We start from the raw sequence: 15,686 nt of genomic DNA on the forward strand, positions 1-15,686 counted from the left end.
CAGCCCCCAGTGCTTAAACACCCTGAAAGACCAGGCCACTTTTTACACTTCTGACCTACACTACTTTCACCATTTATTGCTCGGTCATGCAACTTACCACCCAAATGAATTTTGCCTCCTTTTCTTCTCACTAATAGAGCTTTCATTTGGTGGTATTTCATTGCTGCTGACATTTTTACTTTTTTTGTTATTAATCGAAATTTAACGATTTTTTTGCAAAAAAATGACATTTTTCACTTTCAGTTGTAAAATTTTGCAAAAAAAACAAGATCCATATATAAATTTTGCTCTTAATTTATTGTCCTACATGTCTTTGATAAAAAAAAAATGTTTGGGTAAAAAAAAAAAATGGTTTGGGTAAAAGTTATAGCGTTTACAAACTATGGTACAAAAATGTGAATTTCCGCTTTTTGAAGCAGCTCTGACTTTCTGAGCACCTGTCATGTTTCCTGAGGTTCTACAATGGCCAGACAGTACAAACACCCCACAAATGACCCCATTTCAGAAAGTACACACCCTAAGGTATTCACTGATGGGCATAGTGAGTTCATAGAACTTTTTATTTTTTGTCACAAGTTAGCGGAAAATGATGATTTTTTTTTTTTTTTTTTTTTATTACAAAGTCTCATATTCCACTAACTTGTGACAAAAAATAAAAAGTTCTATGAACTCACTATGCCCATCAGCGAATACCTTGGGGTCTCTTCTTTCCAAAATGGGGTCACTTGTGGGGTAGTTATACTGCCCTGGCATTCTAGGGGCCCAAATGTGTGGTAAGGAGTTTGAAATCAAATTCTGTAAAAAATGACGAGTGAAATCCGAAAGGTGCTCTTTGGAATATGGGCCCCTTTGCCCACCTAGGCTGCAAAAAAGTGTCACACATCTGGTATCTCCGTATTCAGTAGAAGTTGGGGAATGTGTTTTGGGGTGTCTTTTTACATATACCCATGCTGGGTGAGAGAAATATCTTGGTCAAATGCCAACTTTGTATAAAAAAATGGGAAAAGTTGTCTTTTGCCAAGATATTTCTCTCACCCAGCATGGGTATATGTAAAATGACACCCCAAAACACATTCCCCAACTTCTACTGAGTACGGAGATACCAGATGTGTGACACTTTTTTGCAGCCTAGGTGGGCAAAGGGGCCCATATTCCAAAGAGCACCTTTCGGATTTCACTCGTCATTTTTTACAGAATTTGATTTCAAACTCCTTACCACACATTTGGGCCCCTAGAATGCCAGGGCAGTATAACTACCCCACAAGTGACCCCATTTTGGAAAGAAGAGACCCCAAGGTATTCACTGATGGGCATGGCGAGTTCATGGAAGTTTTTATTTTTTGTCACAAGTTAGTGGAATATGAGACTTTGTATGAAAAAAAAAAAAAAAAAAAATCATCATTTTCCACTAACTTGTGACAAAAAATAAAAAATTCTAGGAACTCGCCATGCCCCTCACGAAATACCTTGGGGTGTCTTCTTTCCAAAATGGGGTCACTTGTGGGGTAGTTATACTGCCCTGGCATTCTAGGGGCCCAAATGTGTGGTAAGGAGTTTGAAATCAAATTCTGTAAAAAATGACGAGTGAAATCCGAAAGGTGCTCTTTGGAATATGGGCCCCTTTGCCCACCTAGGCTGCAAAAAAGTGTCACACATCTGGTATCTCCTTATTCAGTAGAAGTTGGGGAATGTGTTTTGGGGTGTCTCTTTACATATACCCATGCTGGGTGAGATAAATATCTTGGTCAAATGCCAACTTTGTATAAAAAAATGGGAAAAGTTGTCTTTTGCCAAGATATTTCTCTCACCCAGCATGGGTATATGTAAAATGACACCCCAAAACACATTCCCCAACTTCTACTGAGTACGGAGATACCAGATGTGTGACACTTTTTTGCAGCCTAGGTGGGCAAAGGGGCCCATATTCCAAAGAGCACCTTTCGGATTACACTCGTCATTTTTTACAGAATTTGATTTCAAACTCCTTACCACACATTTGGGCCCCTAGAATGCCAGGGCAGTATAACTACCCCGCAAGTGACCCCATTTTGGAAAGAAGACACCCCAAGGTATTCCGTGAGGGGTATGGCGAGTTCCTAGAATTTTTTATTTTATGTCACAAGTTAGTGGAAAATGATGATTTTTTTTTTTTTTTTTTTTTTTCATACAAAGTCTCATATTTCACTAACTTGTGACAAAAAATAAAAACTTCCATGAACTCGCCATGCCCATCAGCGAATACCTTGGGGTCTCTTCTTTCCAAAATGGGGTCACTTGTGGAGTAGTTATACTGCCCTGGCATTCTAGGGGCCCAAATGTGTGGTAAGGAGTTTGAAATCAAATTCTGTAAAAAATGACGAGTGAAATCCGAAAGGTGCTCTTTGGAATATGGGCCCCTTTGCCCACCTAGGCTGCAAAAAAGTGTCACACATCTGGTATCTCCGTATTCAGTAGAAGTTGGGGAATGTGTTTTGGGGTGTCATTTTACATATACCCATGCTGGGTGAGAGAAATATCTTGGCAAAAGACAACTTTTCCCATTTTTTGATACAAAGTTGGCATTTGACCAAGATATTTATCTCACCCAGCATGGGTATATGTAAAATGACACCCCAAAACACATTCCCCAACTTCTACTGAATACGGAGATACCAGATGTGTGACACTTTTTTGCAGCCTAGGTGGGCAAAGGGGCCCATATTCCAAAGAACCCGATTTCTCCATTCACATCAATCGATGTGGATGAATAAATCATTGCCGGGATTTTTTTTTTTATATATATACAAAGTGTTTGCCAAAGTATATGAACACCGCCACCTCCTCAGCTCATATGCCTCGGCAAACGTATCTTTTACTGCAGAGGAGAAATCTCGTCTTGCAGCGCCGCATACACCGACTTGCGTGTAATCTGACAGCAGCGCAATGCTTCTGTCCGAATGCACATCAGTGCTGCAGCTAGTCGATCGGTTGGTCCACCTGAAAGGTAAAAAAAAAAATAAAAAAAAAGAAAAAACCAGGCCGCAAAGCAATAACTTTATTAACTTTAGAACAGAACATATTAACTTTTTTTAACTTTTGTAACTTTTTTACTTACCGGTAATTTTTTTTTTGTTTAGTTTTTTTTACCTTTATAGAACAAACCTCTCCTTCCCCATGGGACAATGTGCAAAGCGCAAATCGCCCAAAGATGTGGCGAAGTACGTTATGCACTTTATCCCAGGTGAAAGGAGAGGTTTGCAGCAGCTGTGAGTAAAAGGGCCCTAATAGCCCTGTGTGCCTGTCCTGTGAGATGCAATCCCTATGCTAGGTGTACCTGTGTGTGGTACTTCCGGAAACACTCACCTAAGCATAGGGCAGGGTGGTCAGGGCAGTCAGGACAGAAATAGCGGGTGTCACGCCTTATTCCACTCCTGCTACAGACACGACATTTTTTTCGGGGTGGCGGTTGGGTTGAGGTACCAGCAACGACACTGGGGAAATGTCGCTCGTGTAGACGGCTAACTACACTGGTGGATGGGGCCACGGAACCTCCTGGGTAAAGGAGGTTCGCGATGATCTCTTCCTGGAATTTGAGGAAGGATCCTGTTCTCCCAGCCTTACTGTAGAGAACAAAACTATTGTACAGCGCCAATTGAATTAAATATACAGACACCTTCTTATACCAGCGTCTGGTTCTGCGGGAAACTAAATAGGGAGCCAACATCTGGTCATTGAAGTCCACCCCTCCCATGAGCGCATTATAGTCGTGGACTGAGAGGGGCTTTTCAATGACACGGGTTGCCCTTTCAATTTGGATTGTCGTGTCTGCGTGAATGGAGGAGAGCATGTAAACGTCACGCTTGTCTCTCCATTTCACCGCGAGCAGTTCTTCGTTACACAAGGCAGCCCTCTCCCCCCTTGCAAGACGGGTGGTTACAAGCCGTTGGGGGAAGCCCACGCGACTAGTTCGCGCGGTGCCACAGGCGCAAATCCGTTCTAGAAACAAATGCCTAAAGAGGGCCACACTTGTGTAAAAATTGTCCACATAAAGATGGTACCCCTTGCCGAATAAGGGTGACACCAAGTCCCAGACTGTCTTCCCACTGCTCCCCAGGTAGTCAGGGCAACCGACCGGCTCCAGGGTCTGATCTTTTCCCTCATAGATCCGAAATTTGTGGGTATAGCCTGTGGCCCTTTCACAGAGCTTATACAATTTGACCACATACCGGGCACGCTTGCTTGGGATGTATTGTTTGAAGCCAAGGCGCCCGGTAAAATGTATTAGGGACTCGTCTACGCAGATGTTTTGCTCAGGGGTATACAAATCTGCAAATTTCTGGTTGAAATGGTCTATGAGGGGCCGAATTTTGTGGAGCCGGTCAAAAGCTGGGTGGCCTCTGGGACGGGAGGTGGTGTTGTCGCTAAAATGCAGAAAACGCAGGATGGTCTCAAATCGTGTCCTGGACATAGCAGCAGAGAACATGGGCATGTGATGAATTGGGTTCGTGGACCAATATGACCGCAATTCATGCTTTTTTGTCAGGCCCATGTTGAGGAGAAGGCCCAGAAAAATTTTAAGTTCGGAAACTTGGACTGGTTTCCACCGGAAAGGCTGGGCATAATAGCTTTCCGGGTTTGCGGTTATAAATTGTGTGGCATATTGGTTGGTCTCTGCCACGACTAAGTCCAAGAGCTCCGCAGTCAAGAACAGCTCAAAAAATCCCAGGGCCGAAGCGATTTGAGCCGTCTCAACCCGAACTCCAGACTGGGCGGTGAAAGGGGGAACTACAGGTGCGGCTGAAGTTGGTGACTGCCAATCAGGGTTTGCCAGCACCTCAGGGACTCTAGGGGGTCTACAGGCCTGTCTGCGCGGTGGCTGCGACGGGGTAACTACTGCACGTGCCACCGTACCAGCTTCAACTGCCCTTCTGGTGCTCGCTACTTCACCAGGTTGTACGGCAGTGCTGGTACTAGGTCCAGGAAGGGCTGCGCTGCTGGTGTATGCCTCACCACGTGATCCGGCAGCGACAGCCCCACTCTGCTGCTCTTGAAGCGGATCCTGCGTAACCTGTGGTCTAGCGACACGGGGCCGGGTACGCCTGGTGCTGCCAGGGACCTCAACCTCCTCGTCCGAACTTTGGGTCAGAGAGCCACTGCTTTCTACAGGTTCATATTCTGACCCGCTAGATTCGTCAGATGAGGGTTCCCACTCCTCATCCGACTGGGTCAGAATCCTGTAGGCCTCTTCAGAAGAATACCCCCTGTTTGACATTTTGGACTACTAAATTTAGGGGTATTCCCTGAGACTACCCAAGAAAAAAAGCAAACCTGTCTTACAAAGGGGAGGCTAGCGAAGTACCGGGGGCCGCTGCGGTTGATAAAAAATATCAAAACAGATTTTTTTATCGCCGCAGTGCGTGTAAAGTGAATGTGCAGTGATCAAAAAATAATAATTTTTTGTCACTGCGGTGGGGCGGGCGTGGGTGAACGCACGTGTGGGCGACCGATCAGGCCTGATCGGGCAAACACTGCGTTTTGGGTGGAGGGCAAACTAAAGTGACACTAATACTATTATAGATCTGACCGTGATCAGTTTTGATCACTTACAGATACTATAAAAGTACAAATGCTGATTAGCGATACGCTAATCAGCAAATAAAAGTGACTGCGGTGCGGTGGGGTGGGCGCTAACTGACGCTAACTACCTAACCAAGGGGCCTAAACTATCCCTAAAACCTAACAGCCAATACCAGTGGAAAAAAAAAAGTGACAGTTTACACTGATCACTTTTTTTCCTTTCACTAGTGATTGACAGGGGCGATCAAAGGGGTGATCAAAGGGTTAATTGGGGTGCAGGGGGGTGATCTGGGGCTAAGGTGTGCTGTTTGATGTACTCACTGTGAAGTCTGCTCCTGTGCTGGATCCAACCGACGAAAAGGACCAGCACAGGAGCAGAGAAGCCATATAACAGATCATATTTACTAATATGATCTGTTATCTGGTTTGTGATTCGATTTTTTAAAAATCAGCAACCTGCCAGCGACGATCATTGGCTGGCAGGTTGCTGATGCAACTCTCCTCGAACTTTTGGCGGCCCGCGATGCGCATGCGCGGGCCGGCTGTGACCGAAATCTCGCGTCTCGCGAGAAGACGCGCCGGCGCGTCCACTCGGAATGAAACAACCACCTCCAGGACGCGTCTGTGCGTACAGCGGTCCGGAGGTGGTTAAGGAGCGTTTTGCGTCTGCTCCCATTCTGGTGCAGCCGGATGTATCTCAGCCATTCGTGGTCGAGGTTGATGCATCAGAGGTGGGGGTTGGGGTGGTGCTTTCGCAGGGTCCTTCTCCTGGCAAGTGGGTCCCGTGTGCCTTCTTCTCCAGGAAGCTCTCGGTCGCCGAGAGGAATTATGATGTTGGAGATAGGGAGTTGTTGGCGATCAAGTTGGCCTTTGAAGAATGGCGTCACTGGTTAGAGGGGGCCTCTCACCCCGTTACTGTGTATACAGACCATAAGAATTTGGCTTACCTGCAATCTGCCAAGCGTCTGAACCCTAGACAGGCCAGATGGTCATTGTTTTTTACCAGGTTCAATTTCGTGGTTACCTTTCGCCCAGGGGTCAAGAACGTCAAGGCAGATGCCTTGTCTCGCAGCTTCCCTGGGGGAGGTGATTCAGAAGATCCAGCGCCGATTTTGGCGGATGGAGTGGTGGTCTCCGCTCTGTACCCTGAATTGGAGATGGAGGTGTTGGGAGCTCAGGAGGGGGCTCCTGGTTCGTGTCCCCCAGGGAGGTTGTTTGTTCCTGAGGGCCTACGATACAAGGTGTTCAAGGAATACTATCTCAGCCATACTGTTCTTGCTGGACATCCTGGTGGTAGGTCCACCTGTGATCTGGTGTCCCGGAGGTTCTGGTGGCCAGGTTTGCGTAAGAGTATTGAGAATTACGTGGCAGCTTGTGAAACCTGCGCTCGGTCTAAGGTTGCTCATACTCGACCGCCTGGTTCACTTCTTCCATTGTCTATTCCATCTCGTCCTTGGACACATTTGTCCATGGACTTTATTACGGACCTACCGAGTTCCTCCGGGAGAACAGTGATTTTGGTGGTAGTCGATCGTTTCAGTAAAATGGCTCACTTTATACCACTAACAAGTCTGCCTAACACTAAGACTCTGGCGCAGATTTTTGTGGATAATATTGTTAAATTGCACGGTATTCCTTCGGATATTGTCTCTGATAGGGGCACGCAGTTTGTCTCCAGGTTTTGGAGGGCCTTCTGCTCTCGACTTGGCATTCAACTTTCTTTCTCGTCAGCTTTTCATCCACAGTCGAATGGTCAGACGGAGCGTACCAATCAAAACCTGGAGACCGACTTGAGGTGCTTTGTGGCTGAGAATCAGGAGGACTGGTCCTCATTCTTGCCCTTAGCAGAATTTGCATTGAATAACCGTAGGCAGGAGTCCACGGGTAAGTCGCCATTTTTTGGCGCATACGGTTTCCATCCTCAGTTTGGTACCTTTTCTGGGTCTGGTTCTTCCGGGATGCCAGAGGAGGAGAGATTCTCTTCTGCCTTATCCTCTATCTGGCGGGGGATTCAAGGGAATTTGGAGAGGATGGGTGAGAGGTATAAACAAATGGCTGACAGGAGACGTGTGACTGGTCCGAACCTGTGTGTGGGTGATTTGGTGTGGTTGTCCACTAGGAATATCAAGTTGAGAATGCCATCTTGGAAACTGGGTCCAAGATTTGTTGGTCCATATCAGATTTCTGCTGTGATCAATCCTGTGGCATTTCGACTTGATCTGCCGCAGACTTGGAGGATCCACGATGTCTTCCACAAGTCTTTACTAAAAAAGTATGTTAAACCGGTGGTACCGTCGCCATTGCCTCCTCCTCCTGTTCTGGTCGAGGGAAACTTGGAGTTCGAGATCTTCCGGATTCTCGACTCGAAAGTTCTGCGGGGTTCCCTCCAGTACCTGGTTCACTGGAGGGGATACGGTCCTGAGGAGAGGATGTGGGCTCCGGCGTCAGATGTCAACGCCAGCCGTCTGGTGAGGGCCTTTCATAGGTCCCATCCGGATAAGGTTGGTCCAGGGTGTCCGGAGGTCACCCGTAGAAGGGGGGGTACTGTCATGCCCCCCTCTGACGATGTGCGGAGGTCAGCCAGGATTGCAGCACGAGTCTAGCATTTGTTTTGATGCTGTGCTGGATCCGCCTCGCATCAGGTGCACTGGGTGGAGTCATTAGTTTAAATGGTCTCCAGCTAAAGTGCTCTGAGCGGATTATACTGTTCATTTGTGTCTGGGAAGTTTGGAAGGAAGGTTGGCTGTTTGTTCCTGCTCTCAGCAGATAAGTGCCTTTTCTTGTTTGGTTGTTTATGTCATCTTACCCATCCAGGTTCTGTGCGAGCTGGCTGCTCCTTTCTCCCCACTTCACCATCTCAGGGAGTTCAGGGTTCTGTTAGTATAGGCTGGTGGACACAGCAAATCTACCATCAAGATTTTTCTGTGGGCTGAGCATTGCAGGGAAAGAGGTCAGGGATAAATTAGGAGGTGACCCTTTCCCTGTCTCTCGTCCAGAGCCTGGTTGGTGTGTTGTCTGTTTAACTGTGCACGTCCGCCGTGACACTGTGTCTCTAAAGCACGCTGATTGGGAACTAATAAAGCAACTGGATAAGCACTGGAGTGCTTGTTTTTCTTCTGAGGCACATTAGGTCCTCTGGAACCTAATCTGTGGTCTACACATCTGGATAACTCCATAGACGATGACTGGACACCTGCTGCTATACTTCTTCCAGTTAACATACCTACACTTATATAGTGGTTGAGACTCATCACAACCCCAAAATGTGGGAGCAATAACTATGTAGCAAGCTCCTTTGATGCCAAGTATTCACTATTATCAGGCTGTACTACCCTATATAGCGCTCAGCGCCTTTTTACTACACTTCAAATATACTACCTAGTACCTGGAACATGAACTACAGGATGATCCCCGATTTAAGTCACTTTAAACATTATATAACACCACTTATCAAAGGAGCAGCCTTGGAGTCACAGGCTTTCACCCTTCCTTCCCTTAGATTTGTTTTTTTGTTTTGTTTTCTTATAAAATTGTTTGTTCTCTGTATTAATGTGAAGAGAGGGGACAGTGTTTCCAGATGTGTTGGATCATTGTCCCCAACTGTTGTCCAAGTCTCTTTTACCCATACCATCTTCTTTAAGTTTGATGATTTTGTGTTGTCATGTTACCACTGCTTTTATCGACAACCCTAATCGTTGCCATCTTGAACTTAAAACATCTGCCTTTCCCAAGACAGGTTAATTAACTTTGTCTAGTGGGTCAGAGACTGGGACAGGTAACCTACATGTTCGATTATGTTAACTTTTTGATGGTTTCGTTTGGAACAAATTGTTGAAAAAGTAAATAAATTATAAAAAAAAAAAGAAAATGCACCTCGGGTGTAAAATCAAGTTTTAAAGCATTCTATGATGTTTACACATCTGTTTAACATAGGGCAGAGTAGATGGAGACTTGAATCACTGTGTAGTACTTTACTTACTCCCTGCTGTCAAAGACAACTGAATATCATATAGTGTTCTATGATGTTTATTAGTTTCAATCACTTGCAAACTGCACACTGAGTAGGTAGAGACTTTAATTACTGTAGTGCTTTACTTCCTGCCTGCTGAGAAACACAGCTAAAATAACATGAATATCTTACTCAAGCAGGAATTTACAAGCAGTCTGGTTGTCTGTAGAGGAAACTTGCTACCTAATAAAGTTGCGATTACAACAGCATCAGCACTGTTTCAAGCAGGCATTTTCTCTCTTCAGTGTCAGTGGAGTGTGACCACAGAAGAGTAATATCTGGCAGGATAGAAGGGAGGAAATGGCAAGTTTAAAGGATAACTGTATTTTTTTTTTTGAGTATTGGATTGTGGTGATTAATATCACCTTGGTGGCCCTATTTCAACTTTTCACTGTGTATTCAATTACCCCTTAATTCCACATTTTTGTTCCCTGTACTGCCTACTTTTACCTGTGCTTAAAATAGGGTTGCTAGGCATGGTCCGTCTATCTGTTGATAGACGGAGCACGCTGCGTGCAAGCTCACATTACTGACAGCCAGGGACTGTAAGTAAATGATTAAAGCCAGGTCCTCCCCAGCAGCTGATAACAGTGCCTGAGCTGTGTGCACTTCTCCCTGCCCCTGCGCTTGGCAGACGCTCCCTCACTCAGCAGAGCTTGAGAATGCAGAGTTGAAGCAGCACACAACAGGGAAGGGAGATCTGCCATCTGCTCAGTATATAAATGAAAGCGACATGTGGTAAAAGGACCCCTTTGTGCTGCAGAAGATTAACCCTTTAGGGGGGAGGGCTCTGGTTACTGACACTTTTTGGGGGGCTATTGTTACTGGCTAGTGAGGGCAGGCGGGATTAGCCTCAGGGTGAGGGCAGTGGCGGCCATCTTAACTGAATAGTGAAATTGCAGTTTTATGCAGACTGGTTGCTAAGGGCTGAATATTATTAAATATGGGGTAAGTCAGTCTAATAGTAACTGATTCTGGAATATCATGTTATTAGTAACTACATATATGAAAATTTAATTTAGGGTCTAAATGTGACAGTTATCCTTTAATGTAAGCTATCATGCTTGTAGAAACAGTGACTATAACCACAGCTCCATATCTAAATATCATTCTTTTGTTCTTTATATCTATAGCACATAGGTTTTTAACTTAAAGGCTATAAACACCATCAGATCCTGCTAGTAGAGCATCTCAACTCTGTACAGAGAAAAGGAAGAATTGCCCCCAAAGGTGTACATAGCCTTTAAAGTAAGAATTCATATCAAAATTTATTCTCATGCCAAGACAGAGCCAAGGCCAGCTAACAAGGAAATACCTATAAAATTGAAACTTGGTCTCAAAAACATCCAAAACTACAAAAAACATAGATGGAACTTTGTTTAACGCTTGACTTAAATTTTCATATTTTAAGAAAAAAAATCTTTACAGTTTTAAATAAATGGAGTAACACACTAATAGGGCAGATACTTTCACAATAGTTTTTGTGAAAAGAAATCTGGGTAAGGGTCCATTCACACGTCCGTTTTTTATTTTCTGATCTGTTCCGTTTTTTGCGGAACAGATCTGGACCAGATCTGGACCCATTCATTTTCAATGGGTCCTGGAAAAAATCGGACAGCACAATGTGTGCTGTCCATTTCCGTTGTTCCGTTCCGCATGTCCGTTTAAATATAAAACATGTCCTATTCTTTGCCGCAAAATTCGGATCCTGGTACAATACAAAGTCAATGGATCCGCATAAAACGGAAGACATTCGGATGTCATTATGTATGTCATCCGTTTTATGCGGATTCTGTTCCTGGAAATTAAATTTTTTTTTTGTTTCAAAAGAAATCCAAACAACTTTATTTGCTTATTGAAATTTATACATGTTTCCGTTTTTTGCGGATCCGCAAAAAACGGATGACATACGGATGACATACGGAAACATTTTCAGGAACAACGGATCCGCAAAAAACGGACCGAAAATCGGGATATAGAAAAATACTGACGTGTGAATGTAGCCTTACTCATATTATTAGTCTGATGATTTTGTGCATTTATTGACAGCAATCTCTGTATGTATGCTCACAATCACATACTAGAAACACTGACATGTCATTCTAAATCTTTATCATGTCAATCAGAAATGTCAAAGGGCCAAAACAGTGGGAGCACAGCAGTGAGAAGACTCAGAAATCAACATCACTGCCATTCTTTTCAAAAGCATAGCGCAAATGAGCCCATCATTTTCAAGATAAGAAAGGATCCCACAAATTTGGGACTTCCCATGATTTCACACATACTGTATAATATCATGTAAAATATTATATTAAAATAAAACACATAATTGTCCAGAATATATTGTATATTTGTCTAGAATGTTGCCAAGAACAAGAGCTTAATGGCTTTCTTCTGTATATAGGTAAACCCATTGATGTGTCACACTTTATTGTACATTCTGTTGCAAATGTAATCTCTGCCGTTGTGTTTGGACATCGTTTCTCCATTGATGATCCAACTTTCCAAAAGTTGGTAACAGCAAATCAAGAGATCCTTGATAATTTAGGCTCTAAGTGGGGAATAGTAAGTAAATTTATCTGTCTAGAATTATCAATTTCATATAAGTGGCTAAACCTCATGTAAAGATGTTGATATCAGCATATAGAGCAGTGAGGTGCTTAGCTGAACCGTCAAAGGTACTAGAGCATAAGATAAATCTGTGCACCCCTGAGCCAGAAAAATTAATCAGGCATACCTCCTATCCAAGCAAATGCAGCACAGGAAACAGAATGTACTGAAAATATATTATACTTTAATAGAATATGATGAAATCTAAAAAGTAAAAAATGCAAATAATAGTGCACACAGAAATAGAGGCACCAATAACAAATACAATTAAGTGCAGTGAACATGAGTCCAGTGAATATGCCACGATGTCTTTTTGGAATAGACATTGGGAATTATTTATTAAAACTGTTGTAAAGAAAAACTGGCTTATGTTCCTATAGCAACTAATCAGTTCTTAAAAAAAAAAGATGGAATCAGGTTGCTATGGTCAACTAAGGCCTCATGCACACGACCGTTGTTCGGGTCCGCATCCGAGCCGCAGTTTTTGCGGCTCGGATGCGGACCGATTCACTTCAATGGGGCCGCAAAAGATGTGGACAGCACTCCGTGTGCTGTTCGCATCCATTGCTCCGTTCCGTGGCCCTGAAAAAAATATGTAGCATGTCCTATTCTTGTCCGTTTTGCGGACAAGAATAGGCATTTCTACAATGGGCCGCCCGTTCCAGAAATTGCGGAAGGCACACGGATGGCTTTCGTTTTTGCGTGTCCGCAGTTTGCGGACCGCAAAAACAGCACGTCGTGTGCATGTAGCCCAAGTCAGTTTTCCTTTACCCCAATTTTGATAAATCTCCTTTATTATGTCAGTTATGTCCTTTTTTTTTACAATAACTGATAAAGTGCACTGCAGTATTACAAAATTGTATAAAATGGTCAGGTACTCAAAGTATAAAGTTGAGATTATTTATTAAAGGGTTTGTGCAGGGGTTTTATATTGATGACCTATCATCAGGATAAGTCATCAATATCTGATTGGTGGGGGTCTGACAACAGGTACCCCCGTTGATCAGGTGGTGCTTCATGCAAGCGCTGCTTCCTGTTCATTACACTGTTCATTACTCATCTCGTCTGCAGCGGCGGCATAGTGTAATTACAAGTACTCGCCACATTCTAGTGAATGGAGCGAGTACTTGTAATTACGCTCCACTTCCGAGATGACAGTCAGTGTAAAGAACAGGAAGTAGTGCTCGCATGGATAGCCGCCTCCTCTTCAAACAGCTGATCGGAGTGAGTGTCGGTCCCTCGCTAATCTGATATTAATGACCTATCCCGATGATATACTGTCAATGTATACTGCCTGTACAACCCCTTTAAGACCACATATGAATAAAATAAAGAGTTGAAATAGTAGAATGAAAAAAAAAGATTAAATATATGTAAAATCACAAAACCTCTTTTTTTTTTTTCTGTGTCCACCAGACTGGTCCAGAGTACTCGCCATTTATGCAAGTTTTACATAATATCCATATTCATTAACAGTGAGCCATCCATTTATCTATTGTATTCACATAAGTAGAGTATATTATAAGGGCAATCAGACATAGTTGCCCATAGCAACAAATCAGATTGATCTTTTAATTTTCCAAAGACGTAATGAAAAATAAAAGGTGGAATCTGATTGGCTGCTAATCTTCCCCAAAGTGTTTGAAAAAAGAAAATGAAAAAAAAAAATTCATTTATAATCAATAATAAACCATTTTTTTTGCTTGCAAAGACTTTCATGTGCCTAACAAATATATAAAGAATTGGTATCACCCTGACAGTTGAAAAAAAAAACAACAATATTTCTGTTTCTATTTTACCCTCTAAAAAACACAATAAAAAATAATAAAAAAGTTGTATGTACTCCAAAATGGCATCATTGAAGACTCATCCCACAAAAAACACTGTCACACAGCTTAGTTGATAGAAAAAAAAAAAATGCTATGAATCTTTGGAGCGACACAAAAGCAAAAAAAAAATAAAAAAAAATACAAATTTGTTACTGCCATAATTGTACTAACCCGTAATATAAAGTTATTAGGGGAGATTTATCAATACTGGCGTTCCCCTCTTGTATGAGCTTGAGCTATAATTTACACCAGTGTCTGACATAAGCTATAGAGAATCTGACGAGGTGAAGAAGCCCCACCCCCTTTTAGTGGCACTTTAGAGAATTAGCAAGAAGCTCAAAAAGTTGAAAATTATGCCGCAAACATGCAGTGCACCATAATTTGTGAGTTATTTTTGCAACTATCGTGAGTTTTGATAAATGTCCGCCATTACGTCACTTATACAGCATGGCGAATGCAAAAAAAAAAGTGGAATCGCTGTGGGTTTTTTTAACAGGGGCAAAAAAAAAATTGTAAAATGTATGCAATATATTACATATACTCCAAAATAATGTCATAAAAAGGCATAACTTACATAGAGGAATTGCATATATTAGCATTTATAGCATGCATCATACCCCCATAACACAAATCGATGGAAGTCAAAAGTTGATGTTGCATTGTAGTCATGACTCATGACCTTCCTGTGATATCTCTGGTTTTGTTTAACAGCTTTATGATGCATTCCCTTGGCTGATGAAGCACTTACCAGGCCCCCATCAGAAAGTATTTAAAAATCGAGAAAATCTGGGTGATTTTGTAAGCAAAGAAGTCAGAATTCACCAGCAAAATGAATCCCCAGAAGAGCCTGACGATATCATATACCACTATTTGGCACAGATTGAAAAGGTATAGTAAAATAGTAAAATAAAACTCATGATTAAATGAATCACAAAAAGATGCTTTTTGTGCATAAACAGCGCCATGTTTAGTCATGGGCTGTGTCTGGTATTGCAGTTCAGCCTCATTCACTTTAGGGAAGAACTGCAATTCCAGGTACAGTGGAGTGGTGTGATGCTGATTCGAGAAAAGTCTGATTGTTTTTTTCTAATCCTGGACAACCCTTCACAGGAGTTATCCCATGATTAATGTAGAAAATGAAAAACAAATAATCTCTTTCTAACAAAGCTAGGAAATCTCCTCATTCACTGCTCCTATAGCTCTACTAGGTTTATTTAAATCAGGCAGCTCAAGAGGTGTGTCCTTTCTCATGGGACGTCTCCTTTATGCTGAAGCTCTCTTCCTGTAACTGTCACAACTTGTAACAGTAGATATGGCCGGTGTCAGTTGAAGGATGGATCTGAGCATGCGCATCAACCTCAGTGATGTTAGGGAGGTGGACGGACAAACAAGAACAAACAGCAGATGGTGTTATACAGATACAGTTTATTTAATAACTCAGTGGCTGTACAAAATTGTTAAATTGTTAAAGTGGTGGCAATGGGCTACCACTGACCTGCTTACCCCTTCCCCTGCGGACCCCTTCCCCTGCGGCAGCCTGGAACCAACTCCCACTTTCTTCTTCTTGGTCGCAAAGTCCTCTCTGTTACTCCATGCAGGCTGCATCCTGCTTGCTGGCAAGGCATCTCCCTCTCTGCCCCTAGGGCACATGTGTTTACTCCAGTTCTTAAAGTTTCAGCACG

The 15,686-nt window shown here is 43.1% G+C and overlaps 1 protein-coding gene across 1 annotated transcript in view; it reads left to right on the forward strand.

Annotated features, from left to right (window-relative positions):
• Window positions 1-15,686, forward strand: part of LOC120989179 (cytochrome P450 2J6-like) — a 103,698-nt gene that overhangs the window by 17,475 nt on the left and 70,537 nt on the right. Inside the window, exons 4-5 of the mRNA XM_040417104.1 lie at window positions 11,970-12,130; window positions 14,716-14,892. Coding sequence (XP_040273038.1) covers window positions 11,970-12,130; window positions 14,716-14,892 — 338 coding nt within the window. The remainder of the gene's footprint in view (window positions 1-11,969; window positions 12,131-14,715; window positions 14,893-15,686) is intronic.

Source organism: Bufo bufo, chromosome 2 (genome assembly GCF_905171765.1).
Source record: "Bufo bufo chromosome 2, aBufBuf1.1, whole genome shotgun sequence".
NCBI lineage: Eukaryota > Metazoa > Chordata > Amphibia > Anura > Bufonidae > Bufo > Bufo bufo.